Here is a 17,460-nt window from a genome sequence, read left to right as displayed (position 1 = left end):
GCTATTAGTATAAAGATAGGCAAGTAGACAAATGGAACAGAATAGTCCAGAAATAAAGAGTCCACATGCATACATTAATTAATGTTCTACAAAGGAGCCAATGCAATTCAACAGGAGAAGGAAAATCTTTTTAAAAAATCCACAAATGAGGCTGGAACAACTGGATATCCATATTGGAAAAAAATGCATCTTGATCTCTACCTCACTCTATTGACAAAAATCCATTTAAGATGGATGATACCAAAATATAAAATCTAAAACTGTAACACTTCAGAAGAAAATGAGAGAATATCTTCTCAACCTTGGGGTAGGCAAAGATTCTTAGGACAGAGAAAACACGAACCAAAAAAAGAAAAAAGATAAATTGGACTTGGTCAAAATTTAAAACTTCTGCCCTTAAGACAATGAACAAGAAATTACACACTGATAGAAAATATTTAAATTTGTCTTTCTGACAAAGGCCTTGTATCTAGAATACATAAACGGCTCCTACACTCAATAAAGAAAGATAGTCCAATTTAAAAATGTGCAAAAGACTTGAACAGACACTTTGCAAAGGAAAGTATAGAGTGGACAATAAGCCTCTGAAAAAGCGCTCAAACGTCATTAATCATCTGGGGACCGCAAATTAAGACCACAATGAAATGCCACTACACACCCACCAGAACAGATGAAATTTAAAAGACTGGAAACACTCATTGTGAGGACACAAAGCAAGAACTCTCATATGTGTGTGACTGACGCGGTGCAGCCACAATGGAGCCCCAGGCAGAGTCTCAGAATGTTGAACATGGAGGCACCACCCCACTCAGCGAGTTCTTTTCTGGGAGTTTACCCCAGACAAACAAAAGCATATGCACACTAACAGACCTCTGCAGGAATGTTCACAGCTGCTTTACTGACAACAGCCAAAGACTGGAAACAACACAAATGTACAAGCATAGGAGAACAGATAAACGAACTTGGTATATTACTACTATGGAATTCTCTGCAGCAACAAAGGAGATCAACAAACTGATGTTTACAAAATGTGAGCAGAAAAGCAGCTGAGCAAGAGAAGCCAGACAGAAAGAATAACTGACCGCCTGGTTCTATTGTGTAAAGTTCTAGGACGGGAAAAACCCACTGACGGTGAAAGAAATCAGAGCAGGGGGCGCCTCCTGGGGTGGGACCGACTGGCAAGGACAGAAGGACGTTTCCTGAGTGACGGAAATGTTCTGTATCTTGGTAAGGGTGATGCATCTGTCAAAACTGACTGACTTGTATACATAAGATCCGTGCATTTCATTGCATGTAAATCATACCTCAACTTAAAATAATGTTAAATTTATACTATTTCACATGATACACCAAATAATTTCCACCTGGATTCAAGAGCTAAACTTAAAATACTAGAAAAAGTGGTGGAGAATATTTTTATAATTTGGAGGTGGAGAAGGTCTTTCTAAATACAGTACACAATCAGAAGTCACAAGACAGAGCTTACCACATAAAAAATTTAAATTCAGCATGGGTTTAAGGCTACAAAATATAACAAGCTCAAAAAAATCAATTAGGAAAACACGCAACACAATAAAATTTTGCACAAAGGCAATTCACACGAGAGGAAAGGCCAATCTATAACAACAGAGACACTCAAGTTTACTAATAATCAAAGAGAGAAGTAACACACTAAGGTGTCATTTTTCCTCTAGACGATTAGAAAAAGTAAGAAGTATCATAAAGCTCCATGCAGGACCTGGGGACACAGATGCTGTTGGTGGAGGCAAAGACCGGCCTGTGTTTCATGGATGGGGTTCTGGTGACAGATCCCAAACATACATGACACTATGACCCTCCTCTGAGAGGATAATTGCACAAGCGGAAGAAGATGACACACAGAATTCCTCTTTCCAGCAGTGTTCACGTTAGTGGAAAACTGGAAACACCCATACATACCCCAGCTAGGCTTTAACTTTGGTATAGTCCCTGAAGGCACGTGGACTGCTGAAGTCTGAGGCGAGCCTATTTCTCCTGATGTGGAGCAGCTGCAGAGCCCGTGGGTGTGAATCCTGAAGGCGTGGAGCAGGCAGCCAGATTTGGGGGGGGGGGGGGTTCCAGTGGGCCTCACATTCTTATTCCAGTGCTTATGCGTTGTTTGGGTTTTGGTCATGAAAGGTGAGACTTTTATAAAAATAATTGTAGCCTGAGTGTGACCTGCTCACATTCCAGCCACGTGTTGGTGGCTGCTCCTCTGTGTGGGGCCTCAGTCAGAGTGGGTCTCTCACCTGCCTGGCCCCCTCAGGGCCTCAGCCCTCACCCCAGAGATGCCCACACCTGCATCGCTGGGCACACAGCTGCAATGGCTGCCTCCTTGGAGCAGAGATCCCATGAGGCCTCTCCTCCCAAGCCCCACTCACGGGTTTGGTTTGGGCCAGTGCTGAGGCCGTCACCACAGAGCCCTCCAGCACCACGTGAGACACACAGCAGCCTGGCACTGACATCAGGCTCCTGAAAGCCAGACCCTGCAGGGGCTCATTTTAAGCAGCTGGAACTTGGCATGATGGTGCTCAGTAGGGAGCTCCCTTGTCCTACTCCCTCCCCAACACCCTAAAGGTTTGCGACTAGACTGGGTCCAATGGATACCAGTTTGTACACCCAGCACCCAACCCAGTGCCCAGGGCAGAACAGGCAGACCACCAAATGCAAATGACCTCAAGGCAATGAGCTCAGAGCCCATGTGGGCTGTGAAGGAGGGGCCACACAGGGCTGGTGGGATCACAGGGCCTGAAATCCAAGTTCCAGGTGACCTCTGCCACCCCACCCACTGTCTCCGGGATGAGGTTGCCCACAGCCCTAAACCCTCCTAAGCCCCAGCCCAGGCCAGGCTGGACCCTCCTGCCGGTACAGCCCCTCCTCATGGTCCTGGAATCACACAGAAGAGGAAGGCGACCAGCCTGAGGGCCGAGCCACAGTCCTCCTGGAAGAAAGGGTGTTGCCTTTCTGTAGGATCCTGGTGCCCGTCCCACTCAGTCCCTGAGGCTGCGCACAACAGCACCTGGGGCACCTGCCTGGCGCGACACAGCTAGAAGGGCCCATGGAAGCGAGGCTCTTACAAAGCGCAGGAGAGTCGTTACCGCCCTGGATAAACGTCTGAAAACATCTAATTGAATAACTTCTGTGTATGAAAAAACAGAAAGGGTGCCAGCTTTGCTGTCACCAGCTCCACTGAATGCAAACGCATATATGACTGGGATTCTGGGGCCTAACCTGGTGATACCCCATCAGCCTCCAGAACGACGCCTGGCGCTGGCCACAGACATACATGCATGCACATAAGAGACAGGTGCACACACATACACATGCACACATACATAGACATGCACACACATGATAAACATGCACACATGGACACAGAGACATGCATGCACACGTACAGACACACGCATAACAGACATGCATGCACATGCATACACAGACGCATGCACATGTACACACACAGACATGCACGCACATGCACAGACACACATGCACATGTCCACAGACATGCACACCTAATAGACGTGCACACACATGCATGTCAACAGATACACACACATAATAGACGTGCATGTACATGGACACACACATAACAGACACATGCATGCACACATACAGACACATGCAGACATAATAGACACGTGCACACAAATGCAAACGTACAGACACACAAACTTGATATGTGCACGCACATGGACAGACATGCACGCACATGCATGCACACACATAACAGATACGTGCGCACACATCCAGACATGCACACACATAAAAGACATGTGCATGTACATTCACGCACACACATGTACCCAGGCATGCACACACATAATAGACACATGCATGCACACGTACAGGCATGCACATGCATAACAGACAGGTGCACAGACACAACAGACATGTGCATGCACATACACAGACATGCACACATAACCAACATGCATGCAGAGAGACATGCAGACACACATAACAGATATGTGCACGCACATGGATACACACACACACGTGCCAACACGCAAGGCTCTCCTGATGCCTGCCTGGGGAGGGTGCAGGTCTCTCTTCAAGGACAAGTCTGGGGTGTGTGTGTGCTTCCAGGTCCCCTTGCTCAGACTTGGGGCACAGGGCTGGGCCGGGCCCACTAGTTCCCAGGGCCGCGTGTGAGCCCATGAGCACTGTGCCCCACAGGAAACGTAGGCGTTTTGCAGAAACCACTTGAAACATGATATCATAATAAAAAAACCTCATTTAAAGTACTTTTTTTTATTGATTTCATTGAAAACAGAACAAGAAATGGTCTGAGCCAAAAGACTGCTCTTAAAACTGTCAAAAACATTTTAACAGAAAAAAATAAACATGACTGCATTATGAATGTTTTAGAAGAGTCGCACAAAAAAAACCCCACTGTTACTGCACTAATTACAGTATTTAAAAAAGTATATGCCAAAAAGAAGGATATGACCTGCCAGGCCGTCACACAAAAGGTGATGGCAAATTTATTCACTACAAGACTAACATTTAAAAAAGTGTTCTCCTGCATTTTATTCTAAAATCACTTTGTTCTCTTTATACAGTTGATATTTATTTCACATGGTGAGTAGAAACCACACCAGAATCAGCACCGTTGTCTGTGTTTTGTGTTTTTTATTTTCTGTTTGTCCTAATGTTCAATAATGGTAGAAAATAAATCAGTTTATTCATCATCATAGCATGTGGCTTAAAAATCGACAGAAGGTGCCAGTGTCGCTGCACTGGCGGGGCTGGTGCGGGGTCCTCCGTGGGCCGTGGCCCTCCTGCACCCACCAAACTGCTTCCTCAAAAAGAAGCACATTAGAGGTCTGATACATAGGACTAGATATAGGATTTCTTTAAAAAGCAAACCCACATTTCCTCCAAAGTGATGGCGGTTTGGCCCCACTTCTCTCTGATCGCCGTGGAGACGGTGCCGCGTGGCGTGGGAACGGGCACAGCCACACAGGCTGCGGACGGGCAGGTCTAACGGAGCAGCTTGCGGGTGACAGTGGCTTTCGTGGTGCCACACAGAGGAGTCTGGGCCGACAGGATGCTGCCAACAAGCCCAGTGGTGGAGTGGGAACCACGGAGAGCAGGGGGGAGACGAGAAACGTGGAAACAACAAAACCACCATCAGAAACTCACAAGGTCACGCCAGTGCGGAGTCCCAGGGTGCTCCAAAGTGTCTACTCCCAGTCAGAGGCCTGGGGTCCGGACCGCCTGCCCCTGCCCACAGGCTGCCATGCCAGGCCTCGTAGCCTCGGCTCAGACCCTCTAGCCCCAGAGCAGGACCCTCCGCCATCACGTGCACTTCTCTTTTCCTCTCTAAATTGCAGTGCGGACAGTATCCAGCCCTCGGCGCCCCATGGTGGGCTGTGTCTCATAGAGGATCAGCGGTGGAAGAGCTGGTGTCAGGCAGGCCGTTCTCCTGGGCCACCTGGGCAGCGCTGGCCTGCCGCTGGGCCAGGGCTGTGCTGGAGTGCCGGCACTTGGGGGAGCCACACCGGCAGCTGAACAGCTTGCCTTTGATGTCCCAGAAGCGCTCCCCGTAGTCAAACCTGGGGAGAGAGCAGAACTAAGGGCAGGAGTCCAAACTCAGCTGTGCTGCCGGGAGCTGGCTAAACTTGCCCGATCTGAGCTGCACGTTCCAGGTCAGGACTGCAGAAAAGGGAAAACCATGAGGATAGGCCCATTTCAAGGGGCACATGTGTGTGACCCGGAAGGCAGTGCTCACCCTGGTCCCAAAACCAGGTCGCACGAGCGCCTGGGCCCGGGAGGGGACAATGGCACCTACCCCAACTGCTCCCCAGCCTCGATTAGGCGGGTGCTGAAGAAGGCGATCCTGGGGAAGCGCAGGTCCTGGTGTGACATGAACACTCGCACGGGCACCAGGTTGGGCTCGCAGTGGTGGTTGATGAAGCGGCTGACGTTCCCGTAGAAGCGTGCATCAATGCAGTACACCTCCCCGTCCTGCAGGCGAGACAGGACGCACTGAAGGCAGTGGGGACAGCACAGCAATGCAGCCCCACCAGGCGGAGCTGCGTCCCCAGACAGGGCAGGGCGCTGACACCCCCACCGCACCCCTGGGGCTCCCGCAGGGCAGGCTGTGCGCTGCTGGCAGATACCGCCCACTCCACCCCCTCCCCGGGGTGCTCGAGGATGAGGGAGCCCAAAGTGGACACGGCACCCTTGTGGGGCTTGCAGTCAGGTGGTGAAGACAACCACAAACAGGAACAATGCAGGTGCACGGCACTGTCCCCTCCCAGGGCCCTGAGGCCATGAGTATCAGGAGACAGGGGCAGGGCTGCAGGAAGCCCATGGGGCAGCGGGCAGCCAAGGGGGCTGTGCCGCTCCTCAGAGGCCTGGTGATGGATGGAGAAGAGGGTCCCAGGAGGGGCTGGGAGATGCGGGACACACTGGACAGGATGGACAGAGGGAAGGAAGCTGCACTCGAGCTGAGGGCCGCTAGGCCGCTCACGAGGGGACTGAGAGAACAACGTCTGCGGCACTGTCCGAGCATGGTTACAACCAGGAAGCACGAATCCTAGGACATCCTGGTGACGGGCGGGCACAGACAGGAGCCAGGACCAGGGCCCAAGACCCTCCCTGGCATGACACCTGTGGTTGCGACACACAGAGAAGGGACCCTGCACGAACCGTAAGAAGGGAGGTTATCCGGGTCCTGATCTAACCACAAGAGCCTTTAAAACTTAAAAGCACAACTTCCTCTGGAAAGACCCAGAGTGTGACAAGCTGCTGCCGACCTGAAGTCAGAGGGATGCGGCGGCCTGCGGCAGCGGGAAGGAAACAGGACACCCGTCCTAGACTGAAAGGTGCTGAGTCCCGCAACCCCCAAAATGAGCAGCAAGCAGCTTCTCCCCGGAGCGCACGACATCAGCCTGTGGGGCCCTGAGCAGAGAGCCCGGCCCTGGGTTGTCTGACCCCTACAAGGGGGAGTCGCGAGGGGCCATCTCACGCTGAGTGTGTGGCGACCTGCTACACAGCCACAGAAATCAAAGGCAGGGTCTGGGAGGAAACGCCAGGACGATGAGCAGCAGATGGCTTTTCCAGGACGTGCATCCCACAGAGGACAGGGCGGGCACCCAGAAGTCACTCCACCCACACCTGGTAGTGTCATTACAAGCACTGAGGAGGCCAAAGGATGCTCAGAGCTCGAGTTGCCATGAAGGATTTAGTCTGGACAAGGCGGGTCATCTCTGATCCTTCGCACCCCGCCAGGGCAGACCCACCAGACCAAAGGCAAGCAGGTCCGACCAGCACTCCTGCCTCCTAGTGCAGCCCCAAGACTTGCAGATGTCCCAACCCTCACGAGGCCACATTCTGGCCTCTGCCTCTGGCTGTGATGAACTAAATCTGCAGGCAACCCCACGCTCAAAGGCAACTCTGAAACTGGAAAGGACACGAGAAGCCGTGACAGGAAGGCACTGGCAGGTAACAAGGAAACTCTGGGGGAAGCTCAGCCTGGGCAAGGGGCAAGACTGCCTGGCGGCCTTGAGGCCAGCCTCCAGCCCACGTGGACAGAGCATAGGGCCGAGGACCCACAGGGATGACCTTCGTGTGCAGAATCAGGAGAGAGCAGCTGGTAACATGGCTGCAGAAGAGAGCGGGGCTCCAACTCTGTCCATAGTGTCTGCCTGACCCCGAGCCAGGGGAGACAACGTGGATGGAGCCAGGACCTCAGGCGATCATGAAACAGCGGAGACCACACAGAGGAGAAACACTGGAGTCGTCCCATACATTCACGTTAACAATCCAAACACACAACACACAAAGAACCAGGAAAATGGACGCATCCTGAAGAGAAAGAGAATCAACGGAGGCCAGCCAGGGATGAGCCAGATGCTGTCCAGCAGGTGGGCACTCAAGGCCAGGGGGGCGAGCCCTACCAAGGAAACGAGGCCTGCCGCCAGCACATGATGGCCTCAGTGAAATGGGAGGTGTCCACGAGAACCAGAAATGAGAGGAAAGGATGGACCGGAGACTCCATGGAAATTCCCTGGCTGTGACAGCCACTGCTGGACGGGCAAGCAGCGCCCAGGGACCTGTGAGGATGGCGGACGTCCAGCCACAGGCTGAGCTCACCCTGAACGCCACACCCAGGAAGAGCGAGACAGCGTCCTCGAGTGAGGCAGTGACCCCGAGCTCTGTGGCCGGGGGCACCTCCTACTCCAGGAAGACTTCTTTCGAAAGCAGATGAGACAAGCGCAAAGACCTTCCTCTCTTCCCACGAACGGTGCCCTGGGGCAGGTCACGGATGACAGAGAACGAGGACAGGGGAGTCTTCCTGAGTGTAATCTTCATAGGTAATTTTTACTTTTAAAGCATGTAAATATTTTAAATAATTAAAAAATTTTTAATCCTAGAATTTAAAATGAACTAAAACAAAACGAACTAACTGCATATCAAACTGGTCACACAAATGCAGAGAGATACAACATTTCCAGGATGGCAGAGCAGAGTCTGGAGTCCTCAGCGGACACATTCTGAGCAAAGAGCCACAGTCTAGTTGCTCAATGCTGTGGTGCTGTCTGCTGTTGGCAGCAATATTAGTAACATTATTATGAAACTATTTAATGTTGTTAGGAGCCAAGATTTTTCACTCTAAGAGATATAACCATAAATCTAAAAGAAAAAGCATATCTTATATCTAAGAGATACAAGCATAAAATCAAGAAAGTTAGGCAAAACCCTGTAATGATAAATTGGAATTGGAAACAGTACCAAGAACACATTTGAAAAAGTCCCTTTACTCCAGAGTCCTGTCCTCTCCAGAATGAGTCCAGAGCCAGTCCTGATGGCCTAGTGGTTCAAGTTTAGCGTGTTCCACTTCGGTGGCCTGGGTTCGGTTCCTAAGTGCAGAACCATACCACTCGTCTGGTCAGGAGCTGTGTTGTGGTGGCGGCTCACATAGACGAGCTGGAAGGACTTACAACTATACACAACTATGTACTGGGGCTTTGGGGAGGAAAAAAAAAAGAGAGAGCGAGGACAGCTGGCAACAGATACTGGCTCAGAGTGAATCTTTCCCAGAAAAAAAAAAAAGACTGAGTCCAGAGCCAATGGCAGCCGGATGGCATGGGCAACCGCATGCTGAGTGGGCATGTGCAAATCACTCCACTGTGAGGAGCAGGGACTCCTTAGAGAAGCGCTGCTGCCGAGCCTGGGCCAGATGAGCGAGGGGACCACCTCATGGGGCTGGATCACAGCGAAGCCCAGGGACACAGAGCTGGGCTGAACGGGCTCCCACTGACCAAAGATGGGACAGTTGAGCATCAAAAAGAAGAATGGTGGGCCGGCCCCGTGGCTGAGTGGTTAAGTTCGTGCGCTGCGCTTTGGCAGCCCAGGGTCTCACTGGTTCGGATCCTGGGCGCGGACATGGCATCACTCATCAGACCAGGCTGAGGCAGCATCCTACATAGCACAACCAGATGAATCTACAACTAAAAGTAAATACAACTATGTACTGGGGGGCTTTGGGGAGAAGAAGAAAAGGAAAAAAAAAAAGGAAGACTGGCAACAGATGTTAGCTCAGGTGCAAATCAAAAATAAATTTTTTTTTTTGAGGAAGACTGGCCCTGACCTAACATCTGTGCCCATCTTCCTCTACTTTATATGTGGGACGCCTGCCACAGCATGGCTTGCAAGGTGGTGCCATGTCGGTGCCCAGGATTCAAACCAGCGGACCCCAGGATACCGAAGTGGAACGTGTAAACTTAAACGCTGTGCCACAGGGCTGGTCCCCAACTTATTTTCTTAGTTTAAAAAAACTTCAGAAAAGAAGAATGGTGATAATGGATCAAAACACCGACTATAAAAATCACAAATGCTGTGAGCTCTAACAACACAAAGACAGACAGGGGAATGAAGGCCAGAAGTCCTTCACCACCAGTAAGTGACCCTGAGACCTGAGAAGCCCAGGGCAGCAACACAGCACTCACCTTGCCTTTCCACAGGGGACTCAAAGGGGCGGCCACGCGGCACTCACCTGCCTTTCCACAGGGGACTCAAAGGGGCGGCCACGCGGCACTCACCTGCCTTTCCACAGGGGTCTCAAAGGGGTGGCCACGTGGCACTCACCCTGCCTTTCCAGAGGGGTCTCAAAGGGGCGGCCACGCGGCACTCACCCTGCCTTTCCACAGGGGTCTCAAAGGGGTGGCCACGCGGCACTCACCCTGCCTTTCCACAGGGGACTCAAAGGGGCGTGTTCAGGTGGGAAACGTTTTTTGTATACAGAAGAATTCATCACTAAATGTGGAAGGCATGACGCGACACCCAATGAAGCACACGACTCACTGAGGCCCAGACATGGGGGAGAAGGTAAACAGCCGAGGTTCACCCTACTGCTGACCAGGGAACACTATCCTCTAGGTCCTCACGGGACACAATAGCATCACCCAGGAGAATGTGGCCAGGCTCCACCCTCACTCCCAGTCTGCAGGAAATATCGGGAAAGAGAGCAACAGAAGTGACCCAGGAGTGAACATGCCAACAAATCCAGACGGCAGGATTTCTGCAGGGCAACAGCTGGTCTCTCAGTCAGGGTCCACCTGAGGGGCTAGAAACATGGTTCTCGATGAGAAGAAATGTGTGGATGTAGCATCAACAGCAAGCTGCTCCCTCTGACACCTCCCGGGTTAGGCAAACCAGCAGTGAAGATGTTTGGGGAAAACGAGGGAAATGTGAATATGAACTAGATGTCACATGATGGTCAATCTTGTTAAGTGTGATAATGATGTTACGTCAGATGATGTTCAATCTTGTTGGGTATGATGATGACATTGTTTCTGATGATTGTCACTCTCATTTGGGTGATAATGACACTGTCAGATGACAGTGAATCTCAATGTGTGATAATGATCTTGTGTCAGATGATAGTCAATCTCGTTTCAGTCATAATGACACTGTGTCAGATGGTGGTCACTCTTGTTTGGGAGGTAATGACACTATGTCAGATGGTGGTCAATCTCATTTGGGTGGTAATGATGCTGTGTCAGATGATGGTCAATCTCATTTGTGTGGTGATGACGTTGTGTCAGATGGTGGTCAATCTTGTTTGAGTGATAATGACACTGTGTCAGATGGTGGTCAATCCTGTTAAGAGTGATAATGATGTTGTGATTGTTGATAGAAATATAATTATTTAGAGGAGCATACTGAAATAATTAAGGGTGAAATAGCTCGTTTGTAATTAATTTTACATAATATCAGCAAGAAAACAGATAAATAAAACAAGATGCTGACCATTGTTACATCTAGGTGATGGGTAAGGGTCTCAACTATACTGACTTTTCCTACTTTTCTATGTGTTTGAAAATTTTCATAAGTATAAATTAAAAAAGAAATTACCCATAAAGGCAAGACAAAGCACTTACTAGAGGAAGTGGAGAGAAGTGAAACACTTTTTTTTTTTCCTGCTGAGGAAGATTGGCACTGAACTTACATCTGTGCCAATCTTCCTCTATTTTAAAATATGTGGGTCCCTGCCACAGCACAGCTGACGAGTGCTGTAGATCCGTGTCTGGGAACCAAACCCAGGTCACTGAAGTGGAGTGTGCTGGACTTAACCACTCGGCCAGCAGGGCTGGCCCCTCTTTTTTTTTAACTAAATGAAAGCCCAAAGGGGCATCAGAGAAGAGAGGAGGAAATGAGGCTGCACAGGAGACCGTGCAGTGGCAGGCAGGTTGACGTGTGAACACAGGAGAACCCCTGACACAGTGAAGGAAGAAGGAGGGGGAGGAGAGGCAGGAAGGGGCCACCTCCTCAGAGGAGACGCCTCCTGCCAGGGGCAGCAGTGCGCTCAGTCCTGTAGACGCCTGTGCAGGGGGCTGACCCCACCACCAAGGATGGCCGAGGCTCCGTAATGGGAGGTAGCACCCCACCCTGCCCTGGTCCCGTGTGAAGACTGCCAGACCCTGCCAGACACGCACCCCACACTGAGACTACGGGTCCCCAGGGACAAGCTGTGGGTCCAAGGTGCCCCTCGGGTGCAGACCACAAAGGTGTCCTCTGCCCACGGGTCCCTGGCTCTCGTGCCGCCTGCACATCCTGTGGCCTCTGCCTGGGGCGCCCACTCCTGGATTGAATTTGAGGCGCAGTGGCTTTCACACCGGAACGTTCTTATGTGGTTTGTCCTGAGCTTCTGGTCACCTGCCTGCACCCAGCTCAGAGACCCTACAGAGGTGAGGGTGCAGGAATGAGGGGGCAGGAGGGCCACCTGTTCTTGGAGCAAACAGCTCCTCCAGACCCGACTGCCACTCAGCCTGGTCACAGCTAACGCGTCTCCACGTGAATGCTGCATCCCTCTCATGATGAACACTGCTCAGGTCTTTAAAAACATGTCCTTTCACATGCATGTGCTGCTCTTTCCAAGTGTCTCTGATCGAGATGCCACCTACACCTAGTTCTGAGATGAAAGTACGATGGCAGGGAGCCATGCCATGCCCGGCGACTCTGCAACACCCTCCTGCACGCCACAACTCCAAGGGGCAGGGGGTGTTAACCCAGGGAAGACAGGCAAAAGCCTGAAGGAGGCAGGGACAGAGGCATGTCAGGTGGATGTTCAGAAGGTTCCAGAACAGCAAGGAGAGGGACAGACTCGGAGGTCCAAGCGCAGACCTGGAGCTCGGGGACAGTCCAGGCTGGGGAGAGGACAGGCGGCATGGCGATGGATAGTCAGATCCAGGAAACATTTTGAAGGCAGAGCCAGGAAGTTTCCTGAAGCCATAGATGGTGGTTAGGGAGGGAGCGAGGTGTGGGCAGACGGGCCCCACAATACGGTCACTTTGAGACACCAACACTCAGGGACACATGGGTCTGAGCTGGAGTGGACCCTGAGAAGCTCTGGTTATTTGTGGCTTCTTCCATGCCCAGAATAAACAAGCCACAGGAGTGAGGGCAAGGGGAGCTGCATGCCCAGCCCAGGCAGTGGCTGGAGCAGAGTGAGGAAGAGATGCTTCCAGGTGGGGGGCCGAGGGCCCAGAGTGAACAGCAAGAAGGCTGCAGGACCCCTCGGGGGGCACAGCCCTGCAGGGTTGGGCTGAAGAGAGACGAGAAGGCAAGGAATCAGAGGGAGCAGCCACGGGCAACCGCATATGAGAAAAGGGAGGGCCCTGGCGTGACGGCCCTGTGAGGGGGCTGGGGGCTGGTGCCGGTCAGCCCCGACAGGAGCACAGAGTCCGCGTCTGGGCTGGGGGCTGGCAGGCATCCAGGAGCTGCTCAGTTGAGGGAAAGAGAAACTTGCACAGCAGTCGGACAGAGCAGCTCACGCCTGCTGAGCCTGCTAACGAGCAAACGGATGTGGAGTCCACAGCCTCGTCCACAAAAGCGTCGTCTGAGTGGACTGGGACACAGAAAGCCGCTCCTCCAGGCAGGTACACGGGGCGTGAAGAGTGGTCTGTCTCGGACTTGGTTCCTGGAAACTCATCTGAGTGGGACAGAGCCAGCACTACTGCTCAGGGGTGGTTTGGGGGTAACCAGGAAACCTCCTTCCTTCCCCTTCCTCGGGCAGCGACCCCGTGCCTGACCCAGTCAGAGGACGCTGGCGAGAGTCACAGCTGACCCGCTACAAGGAGCACGCAGGGCCAGCGCAGACCCTGATGAAACCCGCCAACTGGGTCTGCTGAGGACATCCAGGAAGCCTGAGGGCATCTTTAAAAAACACAGACAGAAAAAACAGGTCTGCCTGAAGCTCGGAGGCCTCCTTAGCTGCGGGGCACACTTCCACGAGGACGCACCTGCAAGGGCCGCCCCAGGGGCACACTTCCATGAGGACCCGCCGAGTCCCAGGGTGGCCGAGAGACAAACTGACATTTTTAGCAGCACTGCAGGGCTAGGGGCCAGGGTCACCCAGGGGTAAATGTCACACAGGCGCAAGGGTCACCAGGGTAAAGGTCAGATGGAATCAACAGAGGCCAGGGGCTGCAGCACAGCTCTGAATCATCTTAGTTCCTGCAAATGGACTGGAGTGACCCTGATGGACGAGGATCCTAAGCCTCAACGCCTTTCTTCAAACAGGTTTGCAAATACAGTGTTTGGCACCCGAACGAAAACTAATTGAGAACATGAGGAGATGAGGAAAACATAATGAAAATAAGGAAGCAGCAGCCAGTGCTGGACCCACAGTGGTGCGCACTGCAGGCGCTAGACGGCAGGGAAGGGCCCTGGGAACAGCAGCTGTGTGGGTGGGTCCAGACCCACCCACAAATGAAGTCTCGAGGGCGAAGATGTGCACGGGATGACACACCCAGGAACAATGGCACATGAAGTCAGACTACTCACCACAGTACTAGAACAAGGAGAAAAATCATAGGGTTACTTCAACAGATTCAGAAAAACACACAATTTAACATCAATTCGTGAAACTCCTAGTGAACTAGGGATAGGACTTCGAGAAAACTGAGCGCCAGCACCCCACGTAAGCACAGGGTTCTGGAAGCTTCCCAGAGGGTAGAAGATGGGCACAGGCCAGCCGGCTGCCCCCTTGACCCCATGCAGCAGTGGCCTGGCCAGGGGGGTATGAGAACGAGCAGCAAAGGCTACAAGGATGGGAAGCGAGGCCATCTGTTGATGACACAACTACATCCACAGAAGACCAAAAGGCTCACAAATAAAAGGTCACATTTAGTCAGTGAGTTTAGAAGGTCACAGGTTTAAAGTTAGTTGAAAAAACTAACCATATTTCTACATATCAAGCAATTAAGCTAGGGAAAAAAGACCACTTAAAAGACCATCGAAATATCCCGGCACCAGAAATCCTGTTTCCCACCACCATGGAGCAGCTGGCACTGGACTGGCCCTCCTGCCACAACCAACCAGAACGGCTGGCAAAATCCTCAGGACACTGCTCTTCCTCACAAAGCGGAAGACCACTTACACGTGGCCCAGCAACAACATGAAGACACGCCCACCAAAACGTTACATGAATGTTTACAGCAGCTTTATCAATTGCCAACAACTGAAAACAGGCCCAAGCGCCTGGCAACTGCGGACTGATGAGCAAATCAAGGGGCATCCACACAATGGAGCACGACTCCCAACAACCACCAAAGAGTCAGCTCTTCATCCCCACGGAGTCAACCAACCCCAGTCTGTGCGTGCTATGGTTATAATCCACAGATGTGGAACCTGCGGATCTGGAGGGCCAACTAAGGGACTTGAGCACTGTGGATTTGGGAAACCTAGAGGGAGTCCTGGAACCAATCTCCCACAGATACCAAGGGATAACTGTGCTGAAATATGCAGCAACTCGAGGAACCTCAGAGTCCCTGCGCGAGGGCAGGAAGCCAGACACAAAAGGCTACATGCTGTGTGATTCCACTTACATGACGTGCCAGGAAAGGCAACCCTGCAGGGTCAGAAAGATACCCGGGCGTCGCAAGCTGAGAGGACAAGAAGCACCCTTGGGGCTACAGGGCAGGGAGCTGGTCCATACTGACATGTAGTGGAATGCAGAATTCGAACACAACCCCAGCCCTTCAGTCTGGGACAACCCGTGAGTGCTTCTCGCTGACGACACAGTAAAGAGCATGGTGTCACCCCCGTGACTGCGTCACACTGAGTAAGGCTCCAACACAGATTCTCCTGCTGGCCTTCAAGAAGTACAGCGACATGCGGTGGGCCCCAGGCAGGGAACCATGGGGCCTCTGGGAGAGTGCACGGCTGGCACCCAGCAAGAAAGCGGGGACCACAGTCTCACAGCAGAGAACTGAGTTTGGACACCACCAATGAGCCTCAGGAACTCCAGGTCCCAGGTCCAGACAGTACACGGCCTGGCAACGCCAGACAGCCTGGGAACCTGAACTCCGAGGTACAGACAGTGCACGGCCTGGTGACGCTGGACGGCCTGGGGGCCCCAAGCAGAGAGCTCCACCCAGAGTGTGGGCAGCAGCCGCAGACTCAGCCGCTGACGGTGCTGCTTCGTCCACCAGGCTTGTGGTAACTGGTGCAGCAACAGAGCACTAACGAACTGTGCACATAAAAGCATGGATTTACTGTGTGCAAATTATGCCTCAATAAACCCAATTTTGAAAAAACTAATGATAAACAGACTCAGCAAACCAGGACACTTCCATAACGGCACCTATAAAAAGCCCAAGCGCAGGGTGCACTTCACAGTCAAAGGATAAGCACTCGTCCTGGGTGACAGAGCATGGCGAGCGCGTGCCCTCCTACCAAATACGGGGCCCTAGCCAGGCACAAACACGGACAGGTAAGGAAGGGGCAGGACGGTCCCCACTCACAGACAACAGCACGTGCAGAAAAACTGTGAAGAAGCTTCAAAAGAGCTACTAGAATTAATAAGTGAATTGAGCAAGGTCAATATGGGAAAAACCAATTGTTTCCATTTATTGACAACAAACAGCTGGAAATGAAACAAAACAGCAGTACTGTTTACAAAAGCATGAAATACTTGGGAAAAAATTCAAGGGAATCTGAATAAGATCCATACACTGAAAGCTACAGAGCCCTGCAGACCTAACCCCACTCAGCGGAGACCTGCAGACAGACACCAGGATGAGAAGACCCCACTCAGTGGAGACCTGCGGACAGACACCAGGACGAGAAGACCCCATTCAGTGGAGACCTGCGGACAGACACCAGGACGAGAAGACCCCACTCAGTGGAGACCTGCAGACAGACACCAGGACGAGAAGACTTAGAGCTATGCAGGTGCCAATACCTCTAATGGATCAACAGACTTGACTCAACCCCAATCCCAACCCCAGCAGCCGCTTTTTGCATTGACACATCAGTTCTGAAATTTACATGAAAATGCAAAGACCACAGAAAAGCTACAATGGTTTTGAAAAAGAACAGGGTCTGAAGACTCATCATTACCTGGTTTCAAAATTTACTCTGAATCAATGGTAATCAGGAGAGAGTGGTGTAGATTTGAGCATCAGCAACCAGATCAAAGTGCTGGAACAAGTGTGGATTCACATGGACAAAAGTGAACCTTTAGTCTTATCTCAAACCAGACACAAAAGTCAGCTCAAAGGAGATCGTGGATCTAAACGTGAAAGCTAAAGACAAAAACTCTAGAGAATGGAGACAATCTTCACAACCCTGCGGTAGACAAACATTTCTTAGGACACACACTAAATAACAAAAATATTTTTTTGTTCCTTGACGGACAGAGGCTGGGAGGAAACACACAAAGTCTGTCGAGGCCTGAGCCAAGGAACACGAAGGCTCTGCAACTCACAAGGCACCAGCCCAGGGAGGCAGCACGCGATGATTTCTAAGTTTCCTCACAAAAGGAGATATAAGGAGACCAATAAGCACATGACAAAACGCTCCCATCAATAATCATCAATTTAAATTAAATTTAAATTAAACTGAATTAAAATTAAAATTACGGTGTTGGGAATTCTCATTTACTGCTGGTGGCAATGTAAAGGGCACGAAGACTTTGAAAAC

General features: G+C 51.5%; 1 protein-coding gene across 24 annotated transcripts in view; it reads right to left on the bottom strand.

Moving 5' to 3' along the window:
• Positions 1-4,256: 4,256 nt before the first annotated feature.
• EHMT1 (euchromatic histone lysine methyltransferase 1) overlaps positions 4,257-17,460 on the bottom strand; it is a 198,176-nt gene continuing 184,972 nt past the window's right edge. For all 24 annotated transcript variants that reach the window (XR_011432335.1, XM_023629512.2, XM_070250534.1 and 21 more), the window contains 2 exons: positions 5,816-5,991; positions 4,257-5,579 (listed from right to left, as the gene is read on the bottom strand). Coding sequence is in view for 23 of the 24 variants with exons in the window: in XM_023629512.2 (XP_023485280.2) it covers positions 5,402-5,579; positions 5,816-5,991 (354 nt within the window). In the remaining variant the exon portion in view is untranslated. The remainder of the gene's footprint in view (positions 5,580-5,815; positions 5,992-17,460) is intronic.

This window comes from Equus caballus, chromosome 25, assembly GCF_041296265.1.
Source record: "Equus caballus isolate H_3958 breed thoroughbred chromosome 25, TB-T2T, whole genome shotgun sequence".
NCBI lineage: Eukaryota > Metazoa > Chordata > Mammalia > Perissodactyla > Equidae > Equus > Equus caballus.
This window is presented reverse-complemented; position numbering and strand designations above follow the sequence as displayed.